The sequence below is a fragment of the Neopelma chrysocephalum genome, unplaced genomic scaffold (assembly GCF_003984885.1).
Source record: "Neopelma chrysocephalum unplaced genomic scaffold, ASM398488v2 Primary Assembly neopelma1_188, whole genome shotgun sequence".
NCBI lineage: Eukaryota > Metazoa > Chordata > Aves > Passeriformes > Pipridae > Neopelma > Neopelma chrysocephalum.
In genome coordinates, this window is record NW_020897850.1 from 341,281 (window position 1) to 363,421 (window position 22,141).

The 22,141-nt window shown below is 42.8% G+C and overlaps 2 protein-coding genes across 6 annotated transcripts in view; one reads left to right on the forward strand and one right to left on the reverse strand.

Moving 5' to 3' along the window:
* Positions 1–12,289: 12,289 nt before the first annotated feature.
* Positions 12,290–17,889, reverse strand: MANSC1 (MANSC domain containing 1). The gene is made up of 3 exons (XM_027702488.1): positions 17,648–17,889; positions 16,628–16,768; positions 12,290–13,620 (listed from the first exon to the last, which is right to left on the reverse strand). Exons 1-3 carry the CDS (start codon positions 17,865–17,867, stop codon positions 12,638–12,640), a joined length of 1,344 nt encoding a protein of 447 aa, XP_027558289.1. The 5' UTR covers positions 17,868–17,889; the 3' UTR covers positions 12,290–12,637.
* A 3,986-nt stretch (positions 17,890–21,875) lies between these two features.
* The window catches only part of BORCS5 (BLOC-1 related complex subunit 5), a 70,640-nt gene continuing 70,374 nt past the window's right edge, over positions 21,876–22,141 (forward strand). For 4 of the 5 annotated variants that reach the window (XM_027702489.1, XM_027702491.1, XM_027702490.1 and 1 more), the window contains exon 1: positions 21,876–22,004. In XM_027702489.1, coding sequence (XP_027558290.1) covers positions 21,947–22,004 — 58 coding nt within the window. In that variant the 5' untranslated portion in view covers positions 21,876–21,946. The remainder of the gene's footprint in view (positions 22,005–22,141) is intronic. The other variant, XM_027702493.1, reaches the window with a different exon arrangement.

A 22,141-nucleotide genomic window follows, 5' to 3' on the forward strand; every position in this document is an offset into this window, starting at 1 on the left:
CTTTCATGTATCTCGCAGCTCCCCCAGGGACAGGGATTGGTTGATTATCTCTGGCCCTGCCTGTTCCTCCTGTTCTGAGGGCCCTACTTCCTCTTCATCCCTCACTAAGCAAACTGATTTTGTCTTGGATTTCTTCTTCTGTAAGGGGCAACTGCTGCTGGCCCAGTTGTTCAGCTGCAGTTGGAGTGGCCGTGGAGCCTGTGGCAGACACAGGTGAGGTACCACATCCACATGAACAGACCAAGCAACACCATGACCAGCAGTTCTGTACTTAATACAATAGATGCTTAGATAAATTTGTTTCCAACCCGCTCTGGGCAGATCTGTTGTTATCTCAACCCTTGGAGCCTTGCATGGGGTGCCAAATAAGGCTGTTATCTTTTAGGAATGGTGCTCCCCAATTTAGTGCTCCCACTGAGACTCTCCAAACCACACTGCTGCTCACTTGCTCCCCTCGTCCCCTTCCCCTCCCCTCTGCAGCAGGGATGGAGAAGAGAATTGGAGGCACGAAAGGTAAAGATCATGGGTTCTTGAGATAAGAACAATTTACTGGGGACAGTAATGAGATAAGAAAACCAGCGGTAACAGCAACAATAGTAATGACAGAGGGTACAAGAAAAGAAACGTTATTGCTCACTGTGAAAACCCCCGACAATAGGCAATACCCAACTGCTCCCTCCACAGCTGCCTCTGGCTTGGAAGCAGGGCCACCCTGCTGCTCCCCCCAGCTCACTTAGTTGACTGGAAGGAACCCCGTCTCCTAGGAAGAGACTCTCTTCCCCCACCCCAGATGGTATAGAATAACCTCCAGGTCCCGGCCATGCCCCCTTCTGGCTACTGCAAAAATTAACTCTGTCCTGGATGGAACCAGGACAGTCATCCTTCAGCTTTCAGCCTTCTCTTTTCCAGGCTGAACAATCCCAATATAGGAGAGGAACTTGGGAAATGGGATGTAATGCTGCAATGATTTCACCAGTGATGCCTGTTACAACCATTTCACAGATGAAATAGGACACCCTGACTTGTCACATCATCTTGCCCTGTTGTCATACAGTTTATATTTATAAAGAAAAATGTTTCATCAAACTTTTCCCCAAAACAAGCTCAGTTTTACTAAATGTGATAGATATGCCTGATGCAGTTCCTCCTATTCCAAGAGTGAATGTGTTTACCATGGTGTTCCTTCTTCAGTGAATAGAGAACCAGACCATAGAATCATGAAGTGGTTTGGGTTGGAAGGGAGCTTAAAGATCATCCAGTTCCAACCCCTCTGCCATGGACAGGGACACTTTCCACTAGATCAGATTGCTCAGCCCCATCCAACCTGACCTTGAACACTGTTTGAAATGGGGCAGCCACAACTTCTTTGAGCAACCTTTTCCAGTGCCTCACCACCCTCACAGTAAAGAATTTCTTCCTGATATCTAACCTATATCTGCCCTCTTTCAGTTGGAAGCCATTACCCCTTGTCCTATCACTACATGCCCTTGTAAAAAGCCCCTCTCTGGCTGTAAGCCCCCTTTAGGCACTGCAAGTCTTCTCTAAGGCCTTCCTGCAGCCTTCTCTTCTCCAGGCTGCACAACCCCAACCCTCTCAGCCTGTGTTCATAGCAGAGGTGCTCCAGCCCTCAGATCATCTTTGTGGCTCACTTCTGGACTCTCTCCAGCAAGTCCACATCCTTCCTATGCTGGGGCCCCAGAGCAGGATGCAGGACTCCAGGTGCAGTCTCATGAAAATGGACAGAGGAGCAGAATCACCTCCCTTGTCAATCATCTTTTCCTTTTTGCAGTTCAATGTCAAGCAGACACACTTTCCCCCTCGCTTTTCCTCCCATACCATATGAATTGCACCTTTTCTCCAGGATAAAGGTAGCATACAAGCAAATTTCCTTAGATCAATAATCATGTTTCTAGTTCAGCAATTTTCTCCAGGCCACAAGACCTTACTTGCTTTTGCAGTTACTGTCAGGAGGGCTCCCCACAGTCAGTCAAACCACAGCAAATCTAGCACTTCTACTAATTCTGGGGCAATTTTCTCATCAAATATCCTATCCAATCTCTCTTTTCTATTGCATACAGAATTGCCTTTTGTCCTTACATTTCAGTACTATTTTATTCTCCCCCATCCCCCCCCTTAATAGTCACTCTTTCTTTCCCATATCCTCTACCAGAAGAGGTTGCCTGGTGCCCAGGATGAGAACTGCATTTCTTTGTGGCTAAAAAAAAAATCACCTTACAACAAAAACTTCACAGACGAGAAGATGCTTGATTTCATCAGCCCGTAAAGGCAAGCCAGTCCAACAGAAATCCAGTGATAGCCCCACAGGGAAATATGAAATCAGATGACCTGGAAGGCTTGGGCATTTTCCTTATGCCTTTGGAGAAGTGTTTGGACTCCTGCTGATGGTTCATTCAAGGTCAGGCTGTCTACCTACTACCTCTTTTCTCCTCTACCATCTCCCAGGGAGTTGAAAACAGGACTGCTTGAGGATACGCTTGTTCAGTGGTCATGGTTTTCAGCATGAACCGTGCAGGATTGTGATTTTAATTTGGCACTGCCCACCAGACCACAGGGCAAGTCCAAAACTTTCCTTATGAATATTTAGCCATAGCTGCATTTCAAAGTCGTGTTGTAAAAATGTCATTTGAGAAAGTTACTGTTCTAAAATTTGTAAAGTGTTTTAATGCTGTGTTGATACAGCAAAAACATCCTTTTAAAAGAGCTCACATTTCAGGCTGACATACACCAAAACACTACTTTGTTTTAGCTTGCTCAGCTTTTCAAACCCAGGCAGCATCTGGGCTCTATTAACCGTAACGTGCGTGCCTTTTAAGCAACAACAATTTAAGAATATTTCCTTTTCAAACCCCTTTCAAACCCCTTCAGCATTTTGCAATATGCATAATATTTAACAATTCTGCTTTGGACTGCAGCCTTTGAAGTTTAAAAATTAGTCACCGGTAAAGCGTTGCACATTTTCTTGCACTCTTTTAGTCACAGGGATTAGTGACTAGAATTTATGCCTGTGGTCAAGAAAGGTAAGTCACTGTGTCACAATAATTAGCAATCTTTTCTACAACAATTTTCAGTCTTTATGTGGTGCACACAGTGTAACGCACCATCTGTGTGTAGGAAAGAGCTCATTTGCCACTCACAACAGCCACTCCTGGGCTAAAGTGCTGTACCATAAAGTGCAGTTTATGGCAAGCAAAGAGCCTCATCCGTCTTCGGTTCAAACTTTGTAAGGAAGGGTCGTATTTATATTTCTTATTTATATTTCATATTTATAGTCATGCTCATATTATATTTATGTTTATGTATCTTTATTTTTATATTGAAATAAAAATTAGTCTTCAGTTCACCAAAGATCCTAAGCACCTCCAGAATATGGCTATGGATCATTAACCATGATACCTCTTCATGGGTGTTGTTTTATGAGCTGTTAGTCAAATTCTCACAATACACTAGAAAAGCAAGCTGAGTTCCTCAGATCAGAAAAGATTGCCCTCTAATGGTCAATCTTTAGGTTTAATGCCTGTGATATTTTATGAAGTACTCCTCTTTTAAGTGATTTGTAAAGTAAGGCCACACAAATGCAAGATGTTGGAACAATTTATTATTTCGAGGAACACCCAAATCTTTTTTACTCTCTTAATTGATTTATAGGTAGTTATCAAAAATAAAGATGGAGGCATATTCTTGGTAACTTTTTCATTAAACTACTATTACCCAAGGTTTATCAGAGAAAAAGCAAATGTCCCTGACAATTCAGAACTATTACTCATACTCTATTTGACAAATTCTATGTTTCACTATGGGAAACATGTTTTAAGGTCTGAAAAAGAAGCATGAAGGACATAGTCTCTGGTTTATTTCAGAATTATAAAAGTTGTTGTGAATGCCCTAGAGCTCAACACCACTCTTTCATGAGTAAACTTCAAGGACAAAATTCTTACTTTAAAAAAAAAAATCTTTAAATCATCTAATGCCAATGTAGGTAATAGTTTTAATTACTCTTTGCTCACTTCTGAACTAATGAAATCAACAATATTAACAGTCTGTCATTTTTTACCAAGCCTTGCCATAACTTAGTGAATTTCTGGTTTATTAAAAACATGGTAATCTTTGCACAAAGGCTATAGGTCTGTTCTTTGAATAATTTCCTTACAGTGTAGACTTTGATAAAGACTCTTCCAGTGCAGCTGGCAACTAAATGTAGGTAAGTGACAAAGGAAAACTCAGAGAAAACCAGACCCAGTTCTCAAATATATTTATTAAAATAGTAGTGCCTGCTATAAAGATATTATTGAAAGATCATAATATTCCATTTTGGAATAATTAGATTATATTTTCTCCTCTCAAGAAAAAATAGTGATTAGAGTGAGGTTATCCAATCCATTCCTCATCCTTCCTTTTTCTACCCCCTCCCCAGTCAAGCCCACAAAGACCATATTTGGTCACATGGATCTTCGAATAAAAGACAGGGAATTCTGTCTGAATAGCCCTGAATCATAAAGCTCCTTCCAATGCCTTTTTCAGTGTCAGAGCTTTGTATTTAATGCAACTTCTACTAATTTTTTTTCCTTATTACAATTGTGAAAAGTCTAATACCTTTACAACAATCTGAAAAGAGCTTACACAGAACAAAATCCCCATTTATTCTTGGCATATTAAGAAATCTTTCCTTTGAACAATACATTTAAAATGCTATTTTCCCCAAATGCTTTTTTTCTTTTAAGATAAGCAAAGCTCCAAGTGTTGAAAGAAACTATGATTTAGAGTCCCTGCTAAACTGTCTTTATCTCAACCCATGGTTTTTCTCACTTTTGCTCTTGCAATTCTCTCTCCGGTCCTACCAGTGGAGCTGAGTTGTCAGTTTTGGCTCTGTTAAACTTGCTGGAGTGCAATAGGGCAGAAGATACTTTGTAAATATTTCTGTTTTCTTGCATTTTCCCTGAAAAGAGCTGGTTTTTAACTCTCTTAATTGCTCCTCTTTGAATCCAGAAGCGCCAGCAGCTGAACCAGGCACGTCATCATCAAATGCTGACTGTTGATCCTTTCCTTGTGGGGAGGGCCTGAAACACCAGCTTGTCCCTGTCTGTGTTGGCAGGACAGGACTCCTTGTTGGTGTTTCTCTCTTAGGGAGGGGGAAAAAAAAAAAGAAAAAAAAAGAAAATAAAAGAAGATAAAAAAAGAAATGGGAAGAAAAGTTAAAGCAAGAAGACAGTCAAGTTATACCTGCACTTCCAAAAAAAATATCCATCTATATTATCTAAAAAGCATGACCTGTTTTTTTAGATGTGGCAGTCAGTGCAATTATCAGGGAATGTACGACTTCAGTCTGGATTGTTACTAGATACAGCACTAAATGGTAATGCAATTAGGACAGCTAGAGCTAATTATTTCAGGATGTGCTATTTCAGCACCCCTTTGCAAAGAGGAAAGCCTGATCTTTAAATACTCTGGCTACTGCTTCCTTTTCAAGTGTGATTCAAAACACAGGTTTAGCTGATATATTAGAGATAGTTTGAAGCCATTCCTTCTGGCAGACAGTCTTTTTCCCAACAGCCCTCTGGAGAGGGGGCACTCTGGCAAGGCAGTTTGTCTCTAGCCTCCCTCTGCCTGCTGATCCATCAGATCCACACCTGGACACACACGAGGGCCTCATCACACACAGCTGGCATCAAAATGCTGAGATTCTTTAACTCCGTTGAACAAACAGTCTGGCAGGTTTCTGCATTCATGGCACCAGTTTTGCAGAACAATTAATTGCCAAGTGCGTGCTAGAGGATTGTTTTTCATCGTTTCCTTAATTTAAAAGAAAAAAAAAGTTCCTTTGCAGCTGAATAACCTCCTCAGTAATGTCATCTGACCACCATTCCCAGGTGGTTTCAGCTGTGCCCATTGCATGGCCATCAAGGGCAGGGGCAGCCTCTGGGCCTCCTGGGCACAGGGACTTCCTCAGGGCCAGCACCCCAAAGGCTGCCTTCTGAACAGCAGCCCTTGCTTTAGAACAGCAGCAGGCCTTCCTTCACATGAGGAATGAAGATGAGTCTGGAGCACAAGGTCCTGGGAGGGAGCTGAGGGAGCTGGGAGTGCTCAGCCTGGAGAAAAGGAGTTTCAGGCAGGACATTCTTGCTCTTTACAACTACCTGAAAGGCAGCTGTGGACAGGTGGATGTTGGTCTCTTCTCCCAGGTAACAAGCAATAGGATAAAAGGAAATGACTTCAAGTAGCGCCAGGGAGAAGTTTAAATCGGATATTAACAAAAATTTTTTCACAGGAAGGGTTGCCAAGAATTAAAACAGGCTGCCCGTGAAAGTGGTTAAGTCAAAAACTTAACCTATTTAAAAAACCTGTGGATGTGGTGCTTAGGGACATGGTTTAGAGGTGAACATGGCAGTGTTAGATTGAAGGTTAGACTTGATGAACTTAAAGGTCTTTTCCAACCTAAACTATTCTAGGATTCCTAATGTGTGCATATCTCTAGACATCTGTTATTCATAGAAAACCAGGAGTATTAAATATCACAGTTAGCTTTTTCCAGCAGTTTTGTTCACACTTGTAGAGTTAGTTCCTGGCTTTCTAATCAACAACCACAGAGCTCTGTTAAGCAAGGAGGCTACTGTGGCTGTAGGATTTGGTGAAGAAGATGAGAGAGGGAGAGAAAAAACCACAAAAATAAATCCCAGACATACAAATGTACCACAACAGGTTGTCAAAAATACTCAACCGCAGTGTGCAGACTGGACAGGTAGACCCCATAAAAGCATTCTTGGCATCTAGAAACAGTAACACACAAAATGTTCAGGGAGAAATGTTTTTCCTGTGTTTCAACCAGACTTGGATAGATTAACTGTAAATGGCATGTATCTCTACAGCACTGGGTGACATGATTCCCTCAAATGGATAAATGGAGATGTTTCACACGATGCTTCTGCAAGAATTCACACAGCAAGCTGAGAATAGGGAGAAGGGCTGAGGCACTCTTAAGCTACTTTTGTAATTTTGAGCTGTTCCAGAATTGGAGGTGGACCTTGTGTAAATCAAAAGAGTGATGGAGATAACTGTATTACAGGTCAGTTCCTTTTTATTGACATTAAAGAGGAAAATAAAGGTCATCCTATATCAATGGAATAGGGAAAATATTATTTTTATATTACCAATTTGCGAAATTGTGCATTTAATCTATATTCAGACTATTTCCAGTATGAAATCTGAAATGAAAATATACCTGCTTGATCTTCCTCCTGCATATAACTCTTTTATCAACTCATCGAAAAGTTTAATAGGTCTCTTTACTTCCAGATAACTTAAACAAAAGTAGATGTAAAGGGGAAACAGCAACAAAGCTCAACTCCTTGTAATGGAAGTGCCATCTAGATAAAAAACCATGGCCAAGCCTTCCAAGTTTCCAGAAGCACATAAAAAGGGAAACTTTAAATGTTTGTCCTGATTGTTACAACATCATACAACTCCTACGCAACGTGGATGAGATAGTCTGAACCAATCTGGCAATATCCCTTTAATGCTGATAAATTCTGCATGAATTATGCAATTAATTCTGCAATTAAGTATGCATGAATTCTGCAATAACGCTACTTGCTTAAAGGGAAGATGCCCAGATGACTTTATGCCTTAAAGATATCTGAGAACTTATCCTTAAGGAAAGAACTCAAATAAGTACAACAGAGGAAATCAGCTGACACCAGTCACTGCAAGTGATGTTTTACCCTTTTCCATATATTTGCTGCTCAGTATAAATGAGTTGCTTATTTATCACTGAGGAGAACCACAGACAAAATGGATACTATTTTTAACCACTTGCTGCATATTTATGCTTGCTATCTTTGCCAGGTTTTCACCAACAAAGAGAGCAGTCTGTCTTTCTACACAAGCTGAAAGAACAGTTGAAAGACTACATTTATAACCCTCCAGATTTAAAAACAGTTAACCCCAGGGCTCCACAGTATCTTTTATGCAAAACCTTTAAATAATATTCTATAAGCCACTGATTTATGAATTAACTGATCTGTATCACATGAAGGACTGGAGATGTATAAAAATAAACCTGTCCTCTGCTGGAAGGGAGTAATCTCTATTTCTCCTCATTAGAATATTGCTGCAAATGTTTCCTCCTATAGATAGCACAGCAACAGCTCAACAGTGGATGGTGGCAGTAGGACAGTTCAAGGCAAAAGCAGCACAACTTCTAGCTAGAGCTGTATGAAAAATTTAGGTGGGCAGAAAGTAACTATCGAATTGGAAATTCTTCAAGACAAGGGAATTATACTTAATCTCCATGAAGATTAAAAAGGAATCTTTCCTGTGTTCACACACCTGAGACTTCAGGCAATGCTAAGATCACCATCCACAGCTTGCCATGCTTTGGTGTAGCAAAGGGCACAATAGCACCTGACAGGACAAGAGGAAATAGCCTCAACTTGCACCAGGGCAGGTTTAGATTGGATATTCGAAAAAATTTCTTCACTGAAAGGGTTATCAAGCACTGGAACAGATTGCCTGTGGAAGTGGTGGAATCACTGGCCCTGGAAGTGTTCAAAACATGTGCAGATGTGGCACTTGGAGACATGATTTAGCAGTGGATGCAGCAGTGTTAGATTAACAGCTGGTCCTGATGATCTTAGAGGTCTTTTCCAACCTTAATGATTCTCTGATTCTGATTCACAGCCAACTCTTTTTCTCACAGTGAAAATTCCTCATGGAGAAAATTCCTCTTTCAAAAAGATACCCACTCTAGCACTCCTGAGAGATCCTTCACACTTGCATCATTATGACCATAGGCCAGAGCAGAAGTGAACATGGAAAACATAAAATCACTCTCTTCCAATGCTGACAGATAGTTTATGCTGAATCAAAGAACTGATGTAACTTTTAACCTCTACTGAATCTTTGATAAAAATAAAATAACATTAATAGTAATTATGAAAAATTGGCTCTGGAGTAGTGTTCCATGTACAGCTGCTCATCAGAAAAGGGAGCCAAATGAATGTCACTGTATGTTAGGAACACGATTCCTAGCAAACAAAAGACGATATAAAGTAAAGAGGAAAGTGTTCAAGAAGTGTTTGGACAATGCTCTTAAACACATATTTTATTGTTAAGCTTGCCCTGTGTGGAGTAAACATTCGGAATCAATGATCCTTGTGAGTCCCTTCCAACTCAGGATACTCTGTGATTCTACAGTCCCAGGAATGTCTTCACTAGTGAGAAACACCAGTTCACAAGCAGCAACTGTCAGGATCTGCAATTTGTTTCTTTATGATTGTTTTCAGTGGCTATAAAACTTGGGCTTTCTATTTGCCTTTAACCATATGATAACCCAAAACACTCTTGTTCATGACAGTCTATATTTACACACCTATGTTTGCTCAGCACTACAAAGCAACAACATAAAACCAAGCACCTACAGCAGTTATCACAATCTCCAGTTAGTAAAAGTCAATCAGCTTTTGGCCTCATGACATAACATAACAGGTTATCTTCAGAAAGAGCCATTCCCAGTGTGTGGGTTGTCATCACATCATGATGATCCAGTTCCATATGTGGTTAAGACCAGAGGAGATGACAATGGAAAAATAGAAGAGAGCACAGAAGTTTTAATGTTGAAAAGCATAACAAACTGGATGGATTTTTTTTTACAGTTACTTTGTCTCACTCCTTTCTGATTCATAATAGAAGAGCATTACCCAAACAAATAAGTAAGCTCAAAAAATGCATATAATAAAGTATCATAATCAAAAGGATGATGGGAAATCTCTCTCTCCTCTGTTTACTGGAAATGCCAATACATGACTAATAATGCAATCTGATTTAATGTTATTAAAATAGAGAAGATAATATGCTTAGTTTTGTTGTCTTCTACACTGTATGATATGGTAAGATGTTTCAAAAGCATGTGTATATAATCCTCCACCCCAGGACCTTCCAGTAAAACAAAAAGCTTTCCTATAAAATATTTTCGCAATGAAATATCCGCTGTTTGGAAAGTTAAAAAATGAACTAATCAAAACTTTTTTCAATTTTCATCCTCAGAACATGTCAATTCTATAAAAACTATTAAATAAACTATTGTTGCCCTCTAGTGTTCAAACACAGCTTGTAAAGGCCTCTCCAGAAAGATCCAAACTGGTCACCTAACAATTCCCAATTTGTTCTTAATCTGACACAACCAGTGGATTGGAAAAAAAAAAAAAAGGTTTAAGTGTTTCAGTATACCTGCCTAATATCTTATTGTCTTTGCTCAAGCATAAAAAAAGGTTTTTCCTGTAAAGTTCTTTTATTCAAGTATTGTGAAAGGCCAGTCACTCACCAAATTAATACCAAAGGTACTTGTGCACCTTTCTGTCTTACTTCTGCCTTTCACTGTGCTTGACATGCATTGCTGTTTGGGTTGGAGGGCAATGTTTTAATGATATTAGTCAAACTGTAGAATCATACAGTGGTTTGGGCTGCAAGGGACCTTAAATCTCATCTTGTTCCTCCCCCCCTGCTATGGGCAGGGACACCTTCCACTATCCCAGGTTGCTCAGTCCCCTCCAACCTGGCCTTGAACCCTTCCAGGGATGGGGCAACCACAGCTTCTCTGGGTAATCTTCTCCAGTGCCTCACCACCCTCAGGAAGAATTTTTTCCTAATATCCAATTTAAACCTGCCCTCTGTCATTTTTAAGGCCATTCCCCCTTGTTCTATCACTATATGCCCTTGTAACATGCCCCTCTCCAGCTAAATACATGCCCAGTGCTCTGAACAACCTTGAGATGTATCTGCTTGTCTTCTCTTGAACATTTTGCTACTGTACTGTAACCTTATCAATTAATAGCAACCATCTTTCCCTCCAACAAATTACAGCAGAAATGCACAGTGAGGATTCAGGGGTTGTTCTCAGCACCTCTCCTGCAATAAGCTGCTGTGAGCTCACCTGCAACGTAGAAAGCTTCTCATGAAGTTTTAGTTCTTATGAGAGTAAATTATGGTCAACCTAAGATCTGTGTCTGCATTTTTACAGCTAGGCCTAGTACTTATCAGTCTGTGAACTCATTTCCTAAAAATGTTGTTCCCTCTTATCATGTTTCTTGACCAGAAACCTCTGAAAATGTCTATTAAAAAAAATCCACTGAGGTTAAACAAAATGCAGTCAACAAACAAGCTGATGAATTTGAGATACTTTTCTTTTGTAATTTTGTTCACCTTTAAGAGGTTATCCAGAATGTTTTTCATTTACAGAACAGCTGGATTTGTACCTATAAAGCAATGTGCAGCCCCCCCCATAGTAAGAATTCAACTTCTTGACATTTCTTTGATCTCTGAATAATGGAATTTTCAGAGAATTTTCTTAGAGCTTTCAGAAAACTTGCCTTGAGGCCATTTTTGGATCACGCCTGCTTCCCACCACACTAAGCTTGACAGATCTAACAACCTCTTGGATGTGAGTCACATTTCATATTTTGTAACAGAATTGTTTCCTTGCATTCAGGAGGCACCCTTCCTTCTCTGCCGTGATGTTTGTTGTTGATTATGCTGCCTGACATGGATACTTTGAAATCTAGCCTTTCATTCTAAAAACAGGTTTAGACTGAGGGCATGCAGAGGGAAATTAAAATAATATGAACTGGAAGTTGTGGCACAAGCAGTAGATGCTCATGTGCCCTCTCACTTTGCAGTCAGGGAAACACAGATAATCACAGAATTGCTTAGGTTGGGAAAAAACTTGGAAGATCATCAAGACCAACCGTTAATAAGCTGCTATACTTATTACCAGTCACACGAAGAGGACCCTAGAAATGAAGAGGGTGTGCTTTGAGAGCCAGCAAGAGCTCTGTGTGTTCAGGAGGGACAGCAAGTCCAGCACTGAAACACATGGTCCTTTCTAGAGCCACTAGGGAGGGAAGCAGGTGCATGCCAGAAGCATGAAGATAATGCAACCTTGTTCATCTGTTCCTGCTGACTGCAGGAAACTCCTTTGAGATGTGCACCCTCCAGCAACATAGTCACCATTTTTCTCTAAAACTTTTTTACCTCTTGGTAGATGTTCAGCAAAGGGAGCCCACACCTTTCTGTGTATATAACTATAAACCGTATGTAGAAAAGGAAAATTAAGCTATGTTATATGTAATATAATTTTTACTGTTTGTACCTAAAACCATTTGGATGCAAAGCTCTATTACTAAGTATTCCTTTTAAGCTACAAATTGAGGAAATAGGATTGCCAGGCAATCATGTAACACTCTGGCATTTGGTGCAAACAGCACTGAAAACGCCCACGTGCTGCACAGGTACTCAATTTATTAGGTGTACTTCTATTTCACTAATCTTGTCACAGTACAGATTAAGCTCATGAAATGCTTTTTCTCCTTAAATATAAGACCTTCTTAGCTTAACTTGGATTTGAGTGTTTATTCTCAGGATTTAGTATAAATCAAAAATGACAGACATTATAGTTCAGCGTAGAAAGAGCATTTCTTTTCCCCACCAAACCCATATCCTGCCTTCTGCTTTGCCATTAGAGGAGAAAAAAGGAATCCATCCTCTTCTGAGATTTCAGTATCTACTGTTCCATTTCAGAGTCGCCCTCTCAAAAGTGACATGATCCTCAAAATTTTATTCCCTCTCCCCATCAGACATCAGAATACATTCCATTGATCAGGTAATCCAGCCTGGTATAATGCCTCTTCTGAAGAGATTCATGTATTTTTTTCCCTGTCAGTGCAATAACCAGCAACAAGAACATCACCCCAAAAAGCAAAGCTGCTAGAAGGCTGCTTTTCTCCCCCAGCTGAACACCACCTTTCCCTCCCAGAACACCCTCTGACAGGTAGCTTTCGGAGCCAGATGGGTCATAACCCTGAAGGTCATTTTGGGAAGATGTGGGGGAATCACTGGTAGAGAGAATGAAACCTGAAAAAGAGGGGAGGGTTACATGGCTGGCATCACTGGAAGAGACAACTGCTGGCTCAGGAGACGTGGCTGGAGTCCTCAGCCCTGATGGAGCAGCAGCAGATCTGGAATTTGTGGTCACCCGCTCGGTTGTAGAAGTTGTGGGACTGGAAAGAGGAACATGAGTAACAGCGATGCTGGTGACAGGGACACCAGGTTTAGCTCCAGTGGCTGTGGTAGGCGAAGAGGTGGCTGTGGTGGTGGTGATTGCAGGCTCAGCAGCACCAGGATGCAGAGAGGTTGTACGAAATTCCAACTGGGCCGGACTTGCAGGCAGAGGAGCAAGAGCAGTGCTGCTGGTTTCAGGAGCACTGGGCTGAGCGGTGGGGAACAAAGCAGTGGGGTTCCCAATCTGAACAGCAGAAAACATGTTTGGTGGCAGATTCATTGCTTTCTGCCTTGGGATGGAATCTAAGCTCTCAGACTGTTTTGCCCTTTGAGATTCAGGAAAATCTGTGTGAAATTCAGTGTTGTCTAAATGCTTGCCTATGTGGTTCACGGGTTCAGATGCCTGATGAAATACAGATTGTTGCCAAGTGCCAGTATGATTCTGAGGGCTATTCTGAGGGTGAGAAAAAAAGGTTCCTGCATCCAAAGACAAAGAATACTCATTTGAAGAAAAGTTCTCAGTTTTGATGGATTCATCCTCTGGGGCATGGGTGTCTGGAAACAGAAATACCAGTATTTAATTATTAAATCTATTTTTGACTAACATAGGCTTACTCAATTTGTATTACTTAGAAAGAGAGATATAAGGGAGCTCCAGGAGGTAATGACTAAGGAAACTGAGGCCTCATGAACTTCTTTTCTTTAAAATATACACAGTGACCTTTAAATTCTACATCATAATACCTGTGAGCCTCAAGCCTGGTCACATCAGACCATGACTGCAACTTCTTACAGAATTTTCCTCTGCAGAGTGATCATCCCAGTGTGATTAGTTTATACCTACATTGCAGGCATGTAAGCATTTATTTAGAGGTGAAAAGCAGAGTGAACAGGCTCACTGCCTTCAAACCATTCTCAGCCTCTGTGAGTTAAGAAGTAGATATTATCCATGTCACTTTTACCAATTTTATTTGTCAGATGTACGTTTCCAGCTGGTTAATATGATTAGATACAGCCCTTTCTTGTAATGTCCAAGCACCCTGACACAATTCAATTCACATTCAAAAATTGTTTTATGATACAAGGTGGCAATAATATCTCCATTTTATAGGACATTTTATACACATACTGATTTGTAGGAATGAACTGAGTTCCTGCTGTGCTTGAAGACACTGCTCCAAGAGTATGTGAGGTACTGGCAGAGAAGACCTCCATGAGAAGCAGACTACATTTTATAAATTTCTCCGGAAGCTGATATGTATTCCTTGCAAAACAGGTGGCTGATGTCATTTAATAGAATTTGGAAGAAGAAGAACAACAGTGTCATGTGACAGAAATACCATAAAAATTATAATCCTAGCAGATACCTGATTTTACACAGTACTACAGAAAGTATTTGGGTAAACACAAGCTCTTGGAAATACTGGCTAATTGTTCATTCAGATTTTATATATCTATACATGTATATAGATATGATTTATAATTATATTTATAATATAAAAATACATTATATATCTATAACAATTCAGCTGCTGCACAGAACATTTAAAAGGGAACATGCTCTCAAATAGTTCTGACTCTCACTCATTTGTTTTTATCATAGAAAAAAAGAGGTTTGTTAATTGCAGTGGAATTGAAATAAATTTAAAAAAAGCTCATTACATTTTCATTATCACTTTTTTCTCAAGTAGGATCTCTTATCTAGAGGGATGGACATATTTCAGTTTTACTTACATGTAAAGAAGCCTACTTGGCTGCTGTTTTAATATATCTTTCCCAGCCTTAAAAAGCCACAAAAAAAAAATGAAATGCAAAAAAAGCCAACCCCAAAACAACAAACCAAAAAGCTAGCAACGCTAAAGAGTACAGCAAATACTTCATTTGAATCACAGGCACAATTTTATCTTAATCTTCCATCAAACATTGATTTTATAGTATTTTTTGTCTCCATTTTAAACTACAAGCTCCCAGATGCAGTGGCCCAAAACTGTCACATGCAAGGTACAGCTTGGGTATTAGGATAGACATTTGTTGGTAAGAAAGAACAAGGGCACTATATGACTCAAACTTTAAAAGGAGCTGAAAAAAATAAAATGGTCTTTCTGATATCTCAAATCCAATATGTTTCATTAGAACCCAAACTTCATGTTGTCACTCTTAAAAAACAAACTAAACACCTCCTGAACATGTTTTACTTCACAAGCCGTAGGTTGTTTCCATTCATTAGCAGCCACAAGGATAGTTAAAAAAAAAAGAAAAAGCTAAATTTTATTACTAATGTAGCATCAGTATTTTAAGTTGCTTTATTACCAATAAATTATCTTTCCCCCTTTTATTCTGGTTTTCAGTGTAACCACATATGAAAGAACAAAGTTTGAAATGTTTGTCGGTACTGACACTGCTCAGGTGCTACCTTTGAAAACTTATCAGGAACATAAGGTAAACAAGCTAGCATAATCTTTCCCTAATTCAATGTTCACAGAAGCTAAAAACTGCAAAATGAAAGAGATGTAGTATTTGCAATCGAGTTGTTCACTCAGCATTGTACTATATATGCAGAATGAAAGCAAAAGCATAATTACATTTCTTGTTTCTTTGTTTGAAACCCTGATATTCTTGTAGGGGAGAAAGAGCTGGAGGAAAGAGTAGTTATAATAATAATTTTACAGGCATGCAGTTCATTTGTTGCACGTTGCTTTTGCACAATTCCTGTGTGACTGTGCTTGCACAAAAACACTTGGTAACATTATATGAGTAATCTTTCCATATATCATGCTGTTGCTCCTTGCAAATAGTTCCTCTTGGAAAAGTTCTCTTTTTCAGCAGGAGTTCAGTTTCTGGAAATATGAAATTTTTGCTCTCTCAAGCAGCCACACTGAAACCACCTTGTAAACTCTTGGCAGGACAGACTAATTATCAGTCTCTTATCTGAGCTGTTCAAACAGGTCTGGTGCAAGTCAATCCACAAACCTGCCTTGCCATTAAAAATCCCACAGCCTATGACAGAGAGCGAGAAATTCCTGAGTGTGCAGCCCATACACCATAAAGCTTCCAGTTTAGAAAGTTTGCTTCTGCACTTCAGGTTCCCTTACTGAAAACAGAAAAATAATGATTACCATTGCCAATTATTCATCAGTGTAACATGAGCCCTTTAAAAAGGGCATGGTATTTCCACTGCTTTCAGTGATACTCTCCATCGTTACATCCAGGCAATCTTCCTTCTTGAATATATATCAGTATGGCAGCAGCTTCTTTTTGTTTTAAGCAAGGGCAAATGATGAGGAGTTCTCAATCTAATGTGAAGGGATTTTATAAGGGTCATGATGTTATTCCGAGCAGGAAGCTGGGCCCACAAATAAGCTCACCACATACTTGCTCCTCCATTTTCTACAAAGCAAAGGAGCAACATTCTCAATTTATTGGGTTTGGCTTAGAACATTTTACTAAAAACACACAAAAATCCATTTTCTGGCCACTACTGAAAGTTCACAGGTGGAAAAGTCCTCTAGTGTGGGGGCTATTATTAAAATTATTATTATTAAATAATCTCACTATTATTTACCTCTAGTTATCTTGTAGCTCACAAGTCCTGTTGCAGGTTTCATCAGACAAGCCTCTGTGGTAGGGCAGTAAAAGAGGTAGCAGTTTGGATGTGCTTTTGTTCTTCCAGCATAAAAAATCACCAAATTACACTTCTTGTCTCCTGCAAAACATAATAAATGTGTGTTTCAGCAATAAGAACTTTTATAGCAGTATGATAATGAGCTCTATTTCGTTAATTTTTCTTCATATGAGTAAGAGGAAAACTACTAACTCATAACATCCCTACAGGAAAAACAGCCAAGGGCTACAAAAGAATGGCCTAGGGCCAAAATACGAAAGGTCACACCTTCTTCTTCCTGTACAAATAAAGTTGGGGAAATGATGAGTCTAATCCCTCATCTTCCCCTTACCTGTAACACAACAGCACCACTTTATATAACAATTTCTCACTTACAAATCCTGATAAATCTGAAAACCTCCTTGGTAAACTCCTGGGGAAGAAAATTATTTATATATTTTTCCCTACCACATCCCAGGAATTGCTTGTCTTGTTGCTGCTTGGGAGGGTCACCTTTACCCCTGTAGTTTCTACTTGCTGCTTTGCCTCCTACTGCTCCAAGAGCTTGATGCAAACCAACCATCACAGAGAAGGGTAAGCATTCTTATTTTTGGCTAAAATTAAATAGAAAAATGTCAGTGCAAAATATCACTCACTTTGTAGCACATCTACTAAACGCAGCCAAGGCATCTTAGGCTTTGGGGATCTGAGAGTTTTTAACGCTTAAAACTACCACAGTTTCTACGATGCAACTATTTCCCTGAACACCCCGGGGGTCCTGCGCTGAGATCCAACATCACGCTCGGCAAAAGAGGGTAGCAGCCGCAAGCGGGTACCACCCAAACCCGAACGAGAGGATAAACTGACGTTCCTATGCTGAACACGGAGAAGAGCGGCTGAACACCACGCCAGCCCGAACCCCAGAAGTAATTTCCCGGGCGCTGGTAGGCGCTGGCGGAGAAGGCGGCCCCTCGAGGTTACCTGCGAGCCCGTCCCCGGAGCAGCAGGCGCGGGCACAAACCCCCGCGCTGGGGACGCGAAGCGGCTCCGCGCCCCGCACGCCCCGGGGCAGAGACAGGTCTATATCGATGATGGAGTTCTCCATTCTCTCCGCGGAACACTCCTGAGCCAGGGACGGCCCGGCCATCACGCAGGTGATCACCAGCAGGCGAACCGGCCACCGGCTGCCCCCCCGGGACATGGTGAGCGGGGCGGGGGCTCCGAGGGCGCTCCGGGCGGGTTTGTCGCCGGAGCCGCGCCGAGGTGCCTCCTCTGCTCCCCGGGCGGGGAGGTGTCTCTGGGGGCACCTTCGGGCTGTCCCCCCTGCCGCCCGCTGGCGGGAAGGCAGCGGCAGGGCCCGGCCGGGCTCGGCAGGGCGGATCAGGGAATCCGCGGGTGTCCCGGCACGTCCGGGAGGAGGGACCGCGGGAGGCGGGTCCGGGCCGCCTGCCTGCCCTCCTCCTCCTCCTCCCCCCCGGCCTGCCCCCTGCCTGCCCTTCTGCCTTCCTTCTTGCTTACCTGCCTACCTGCCCTCTTCCTGCCCTTCTGCTGCCTTCCTTCTTGCCTTCCTACCTACCTATCTGCCTGCCTGCCTACCTACCTGCCTGCCCACATACCTGCCTGCCCACGTACCTGCCTGCCTACCTACCTGCCTGCCTACCTACCTGCCTGCCTACCTGCCCTCTTCCTGTCCTTCTCCTGCCTTCCTTCTTGCCTGCCTGCCTACCTGCCTGTCTGCCAGCTGCCTGCCTGCCTTCCTGCCTACCTACCTGCTTACCTGCCCTCTTCCTGACCTTCTCCTGCCTTCCTTCTTGCCTTTCTACCTGCCTGCCTACCTACCTGCCTGCCTGCCTACCTACCTACCTACCTGCCCATCTGCCTTCCTGCCTCCCTGCCTGCCCTTCTCCTGCCTGGCTGCCCTTCTGCCTGCCCGGCGGGGCTGCAGGGGTGTTCCCACTCCTCCAGCTGCTTGCCGGCACCAAGGGCTCTTCCTTGAGCATCGGACACAAAGACGAAACCACACGGTGAAATTCTTGGTTGGTCAGGCTGTTGTGGTTTTGCCCACAGTCAGATCTGTTTTTGGAGGCTGTAATGAAAGTGATTAATATGCATATCCTGGACTAAACGGACATGGACATATTTCCATGTCTGTGTAAGAGACTCCTTGCTACCTGAGTAATCCTGTTCAAACACAGCCAAGCACAGGGTGTTTGCAGAATGGGAGTTGTACACAATAGCCTGTATACTAGGACTGGTGGCTTAGCCATTCTTCCCTCAGCTGTCTCTGTGAAATTGCTTGCTTAAGTAATGTTTTTGCTTGGAAATGTTTCATTTCCTCTTTTTAATTTTTTTCTTATTATTTTTGGGGTGGTGTTTAGGAGTAAAAGTAGCCCAGAGACAAAGGAGTGCAAAGAATAAAAGGATTATAGGACATATTCCTTCTTTTTCAGGAAAGAGATATTTTATTTATTTATTTATTTATTTATAGTTTCCTGTAAATAAAAGACATTTTCTTTTTAGAGATGGTACATTACCTGAAGAGATACCAAAGGGCAGGTTATTTTATATATTATAATGGTTAGATGCCAAGGGATGGATGTTCTTAATGCCCAGTCAGTCCCCTTGGTTAATATGGCTGGGTTTTGGCTTTTTTTTGGACATGATTGTTCTAAGAGACTGAGCCCACCATCACATTTTGCATCAAATGGCTATTTTGGGGCAATTCCTAATGTTTGGTTGTGATTCTCACATTCTTGGTGGGGTGTTTTTATCTGAAATTTTCGGCTGCACTTGTTTAAGAAAATGTTTCTAGCCAGGCATTTCTCTTTTGGTAAACTGGTAACATTCATTGTTCAAAGAAAAAGTTGTAAGAGAATGTGAACACTTAAGGTGTCACCTATTAAGTGCATCACACAGTGAATGACAATGGGAATGAATACTAAAAGCAAGCCCAGGTATTACTCCTACTGTATGTTAGACAAAGTTGCATCTGCCACCTGCCTTTGCTTACAGAGTGGTGGTGGTGGTAGAAGCCAAGCAGAAAGAAGCTGAAAAATAAGGCTAGAGGTCTGTCTGGGTTGGTGGTGAGGGTGAGGACACTTGTTCTTTACCAGAACTTTTGGGATAGTGTTAATAGTGTGAGGGTACTGTAATGATAGTGAATGTGAAAATATACACAGAGACTGCTGTGGTGGGACAGGCACAGATGATTATGGGAATATGAGAAGGGCTGATGTGATCTATAATATGAGCAGGGCAGAAGAGATACCGGGGATAACACGACTGCCCCGCTCCAGCCACCATGGCTGATTTCTGCTCTTCCTGTGGGGCAGGTGCTCAGCCTCCCTGAGGAGACCAGAAGCAAATCTGTCAGGCTGCTGAGGTGCAGGGAAGCCAAGGTCCATCAAAAGCTCTGCAGAAACCTTGTCTGCTGGCTAGGAGAGTGCCAGCCTTGCACAGCAGCTGCTGTGCTCCCTTCACCACTGAGATGGGAAGGAAGGGAGGCTGAGAGAGGGAGAATGGAGGGACCCCCAACTCTGTGTTATGGTGCTAAGTCACTAAAGGTGTTTTCCTGCTTCTGTAGAGCACCTCTCTGCTTGAGAGCCAATGCTCATGATGAAACACTTGGGCACAGATAGGATGAACTTCTATTGTAACCTATTCTATTGGGTTACCAAAGTACATAGTACAGCATACAGCCTATAGCTAGCAAAAGGTGATGTTGGATTGGGCTGAGGTTCTCATTTTTTGTGTTAAATTAAATCTTTGTGACAATTAGCAAAGGCAGCCAAGAAAAATGGTGCTGAGTTTGGTGCAGAGCTTTTGATGATGTTGGGCTTCGTGCATGAGCAGAGAACAGGCTTGTTCAGAAGCACCAGTGCTGGTCCTATTAGAGACAATTCTTCTGTCATAGACACTTGCATGATGCCTTTGCTGATTTGACTGTCAAATATGAAAGCAGTAAGTCTGAAATCTCAAAGTATGTTTCCTTCTCATTTTCACTTGTGTGTTTTCTGTTTGCTTTTTTTTTTCCTTTCTTTTTTTTCTTTTTTCCTAAGGCTGACCTCTCTGTGAACTTTTGATCTGGGCTGCTTTTCCCTCACTCCTGGCACACTTGTATATAAGGCAGCTGGTGATGGATGTTGCCCAGACTGCTCCGTGCCCAGCTGTCTGGGGTTTGGCATGTTTGTCTTAGCAGAGAATAATTAATATATGCAATTAAAGAAATCCCAGAATCACAGGTTTGTTAGGGTTGGAAGGGACCTCTGAAGATCACCTAGTCCAACCCCCCTGCCAAGGCAGGGTCATTAAAGGCAGGTTACACAGGAACTCATCGAGGTGGGTTTCAATGTCTCTAGACAGGGAGACTCCCTGCCTTCCCTGGGCAGCCTGTTCCAGTGCTCTGCCACCCTCAGTGTAAAGTTCTTCCTCATGTTGAGATGAAACTTCTTGTGTTTTACTTTATGGCCATTACTCTTCGTCCTGTTGCCGGGCACCACCGAAGCCTCTGGCACCATCCTCTTGGCACCTGCCTTTGAGATATTTATATGCATTAATGGTCTACTCTGGCCTCCAATCGGGAGGCCTGGAGACACACCATCTATAACGCTGCTGATGCTTTTGAGAAAGCACGCAGGATCACCCTCGAGGAGAAAAGACAATGCAGAAAGAATCGAGCCTTGCAGAATTTACCACCTAAGGAGTCTTTCTGCTGTGCCTTCTGCAACCGGACATGCCTTTCTCATATTGGCCTTTTTAGCCACCAACGCGCTTGCAACAAACGTGGGTAGAGCCCTTCCCAAATCTTCATTCGTCAAGCCCGGCCATGATGATGCATTAATGAGATCCCCTATCAGCCTTCTCTCCTCTAAACTAAACAGGCCCAGCTCCCACAGTCTCTCCTCATAACAGAGATGCTCCAGACCTCTCAGCATCTTTGTGGCCTCTGCTGGACCCTCTCCAGTAGGTCTACTGAGGAGCTGAGGAGCAGTGCTCCAGCTGTGGTCTCACTAGGGCGGAGCAACATCGCCTCCCTCAACCTCCTGCCCGAGCAGACAAGGGATGCTCTGCACCGCCCCGGCCCGAGAGGCCCAGGCAGAGGCCAGAGAGACCCTCCCGCTCCCCCCCCTTCGCTGGGCGGCCCCGAGCGCAGGCCCCGCCCGCGGGCGGAGCCGCCGTGACCCGGCACCGCCGCCGCCGGAACCCCGTGGGCGGGCGGGCGGCGGCCGCGGCGCTGCCCCCGCGCTGCGGGAGGCGGGGAACGAGCGAGCGGCCACCGCCATGGGAGCGGAGCAGAGCGCCGAGGCCGAGAGCCGCCCGGGCGAGCCCAGCGCCGCAGGTCGGTGCCCGGCGCCCCGCAGGGATGGGGGGGAAGAGAGAGGGAGGGAGGGGAGGCAGAGACAGGGCGCCGTGAACGGGGCTGTCCCCCCCCGGCAAACGGGGCTGTCCCCCCCCGGCAAACGGGGCTGTCCCCCC

Bases quoted from the DNA above. Each gene is read 5' to 3' on its own strand.
- MANSC1 (XM_027702488.1), bottom strand. From the start codon at position 17,867: ATGTCCCGGGGGGGCAGCCGGTGGCCGGTTCGCCTGCTGGTGATCACC. The intron at 16,769-17,647 runs GTAACCTCGAGG...TATGTTTTGCAG, and splicing joins CTCCGGGGACGGGCTCGCAG to GAGACAAGAAGTGTAATTTG. The intron at 13,621-16,627 runs GTAAATAATAGT...TTCTGTTTCCAG, and splicing joins GAGCTACAAGATAACTAGAG to ACACCCATGCCCCAGAGGAT.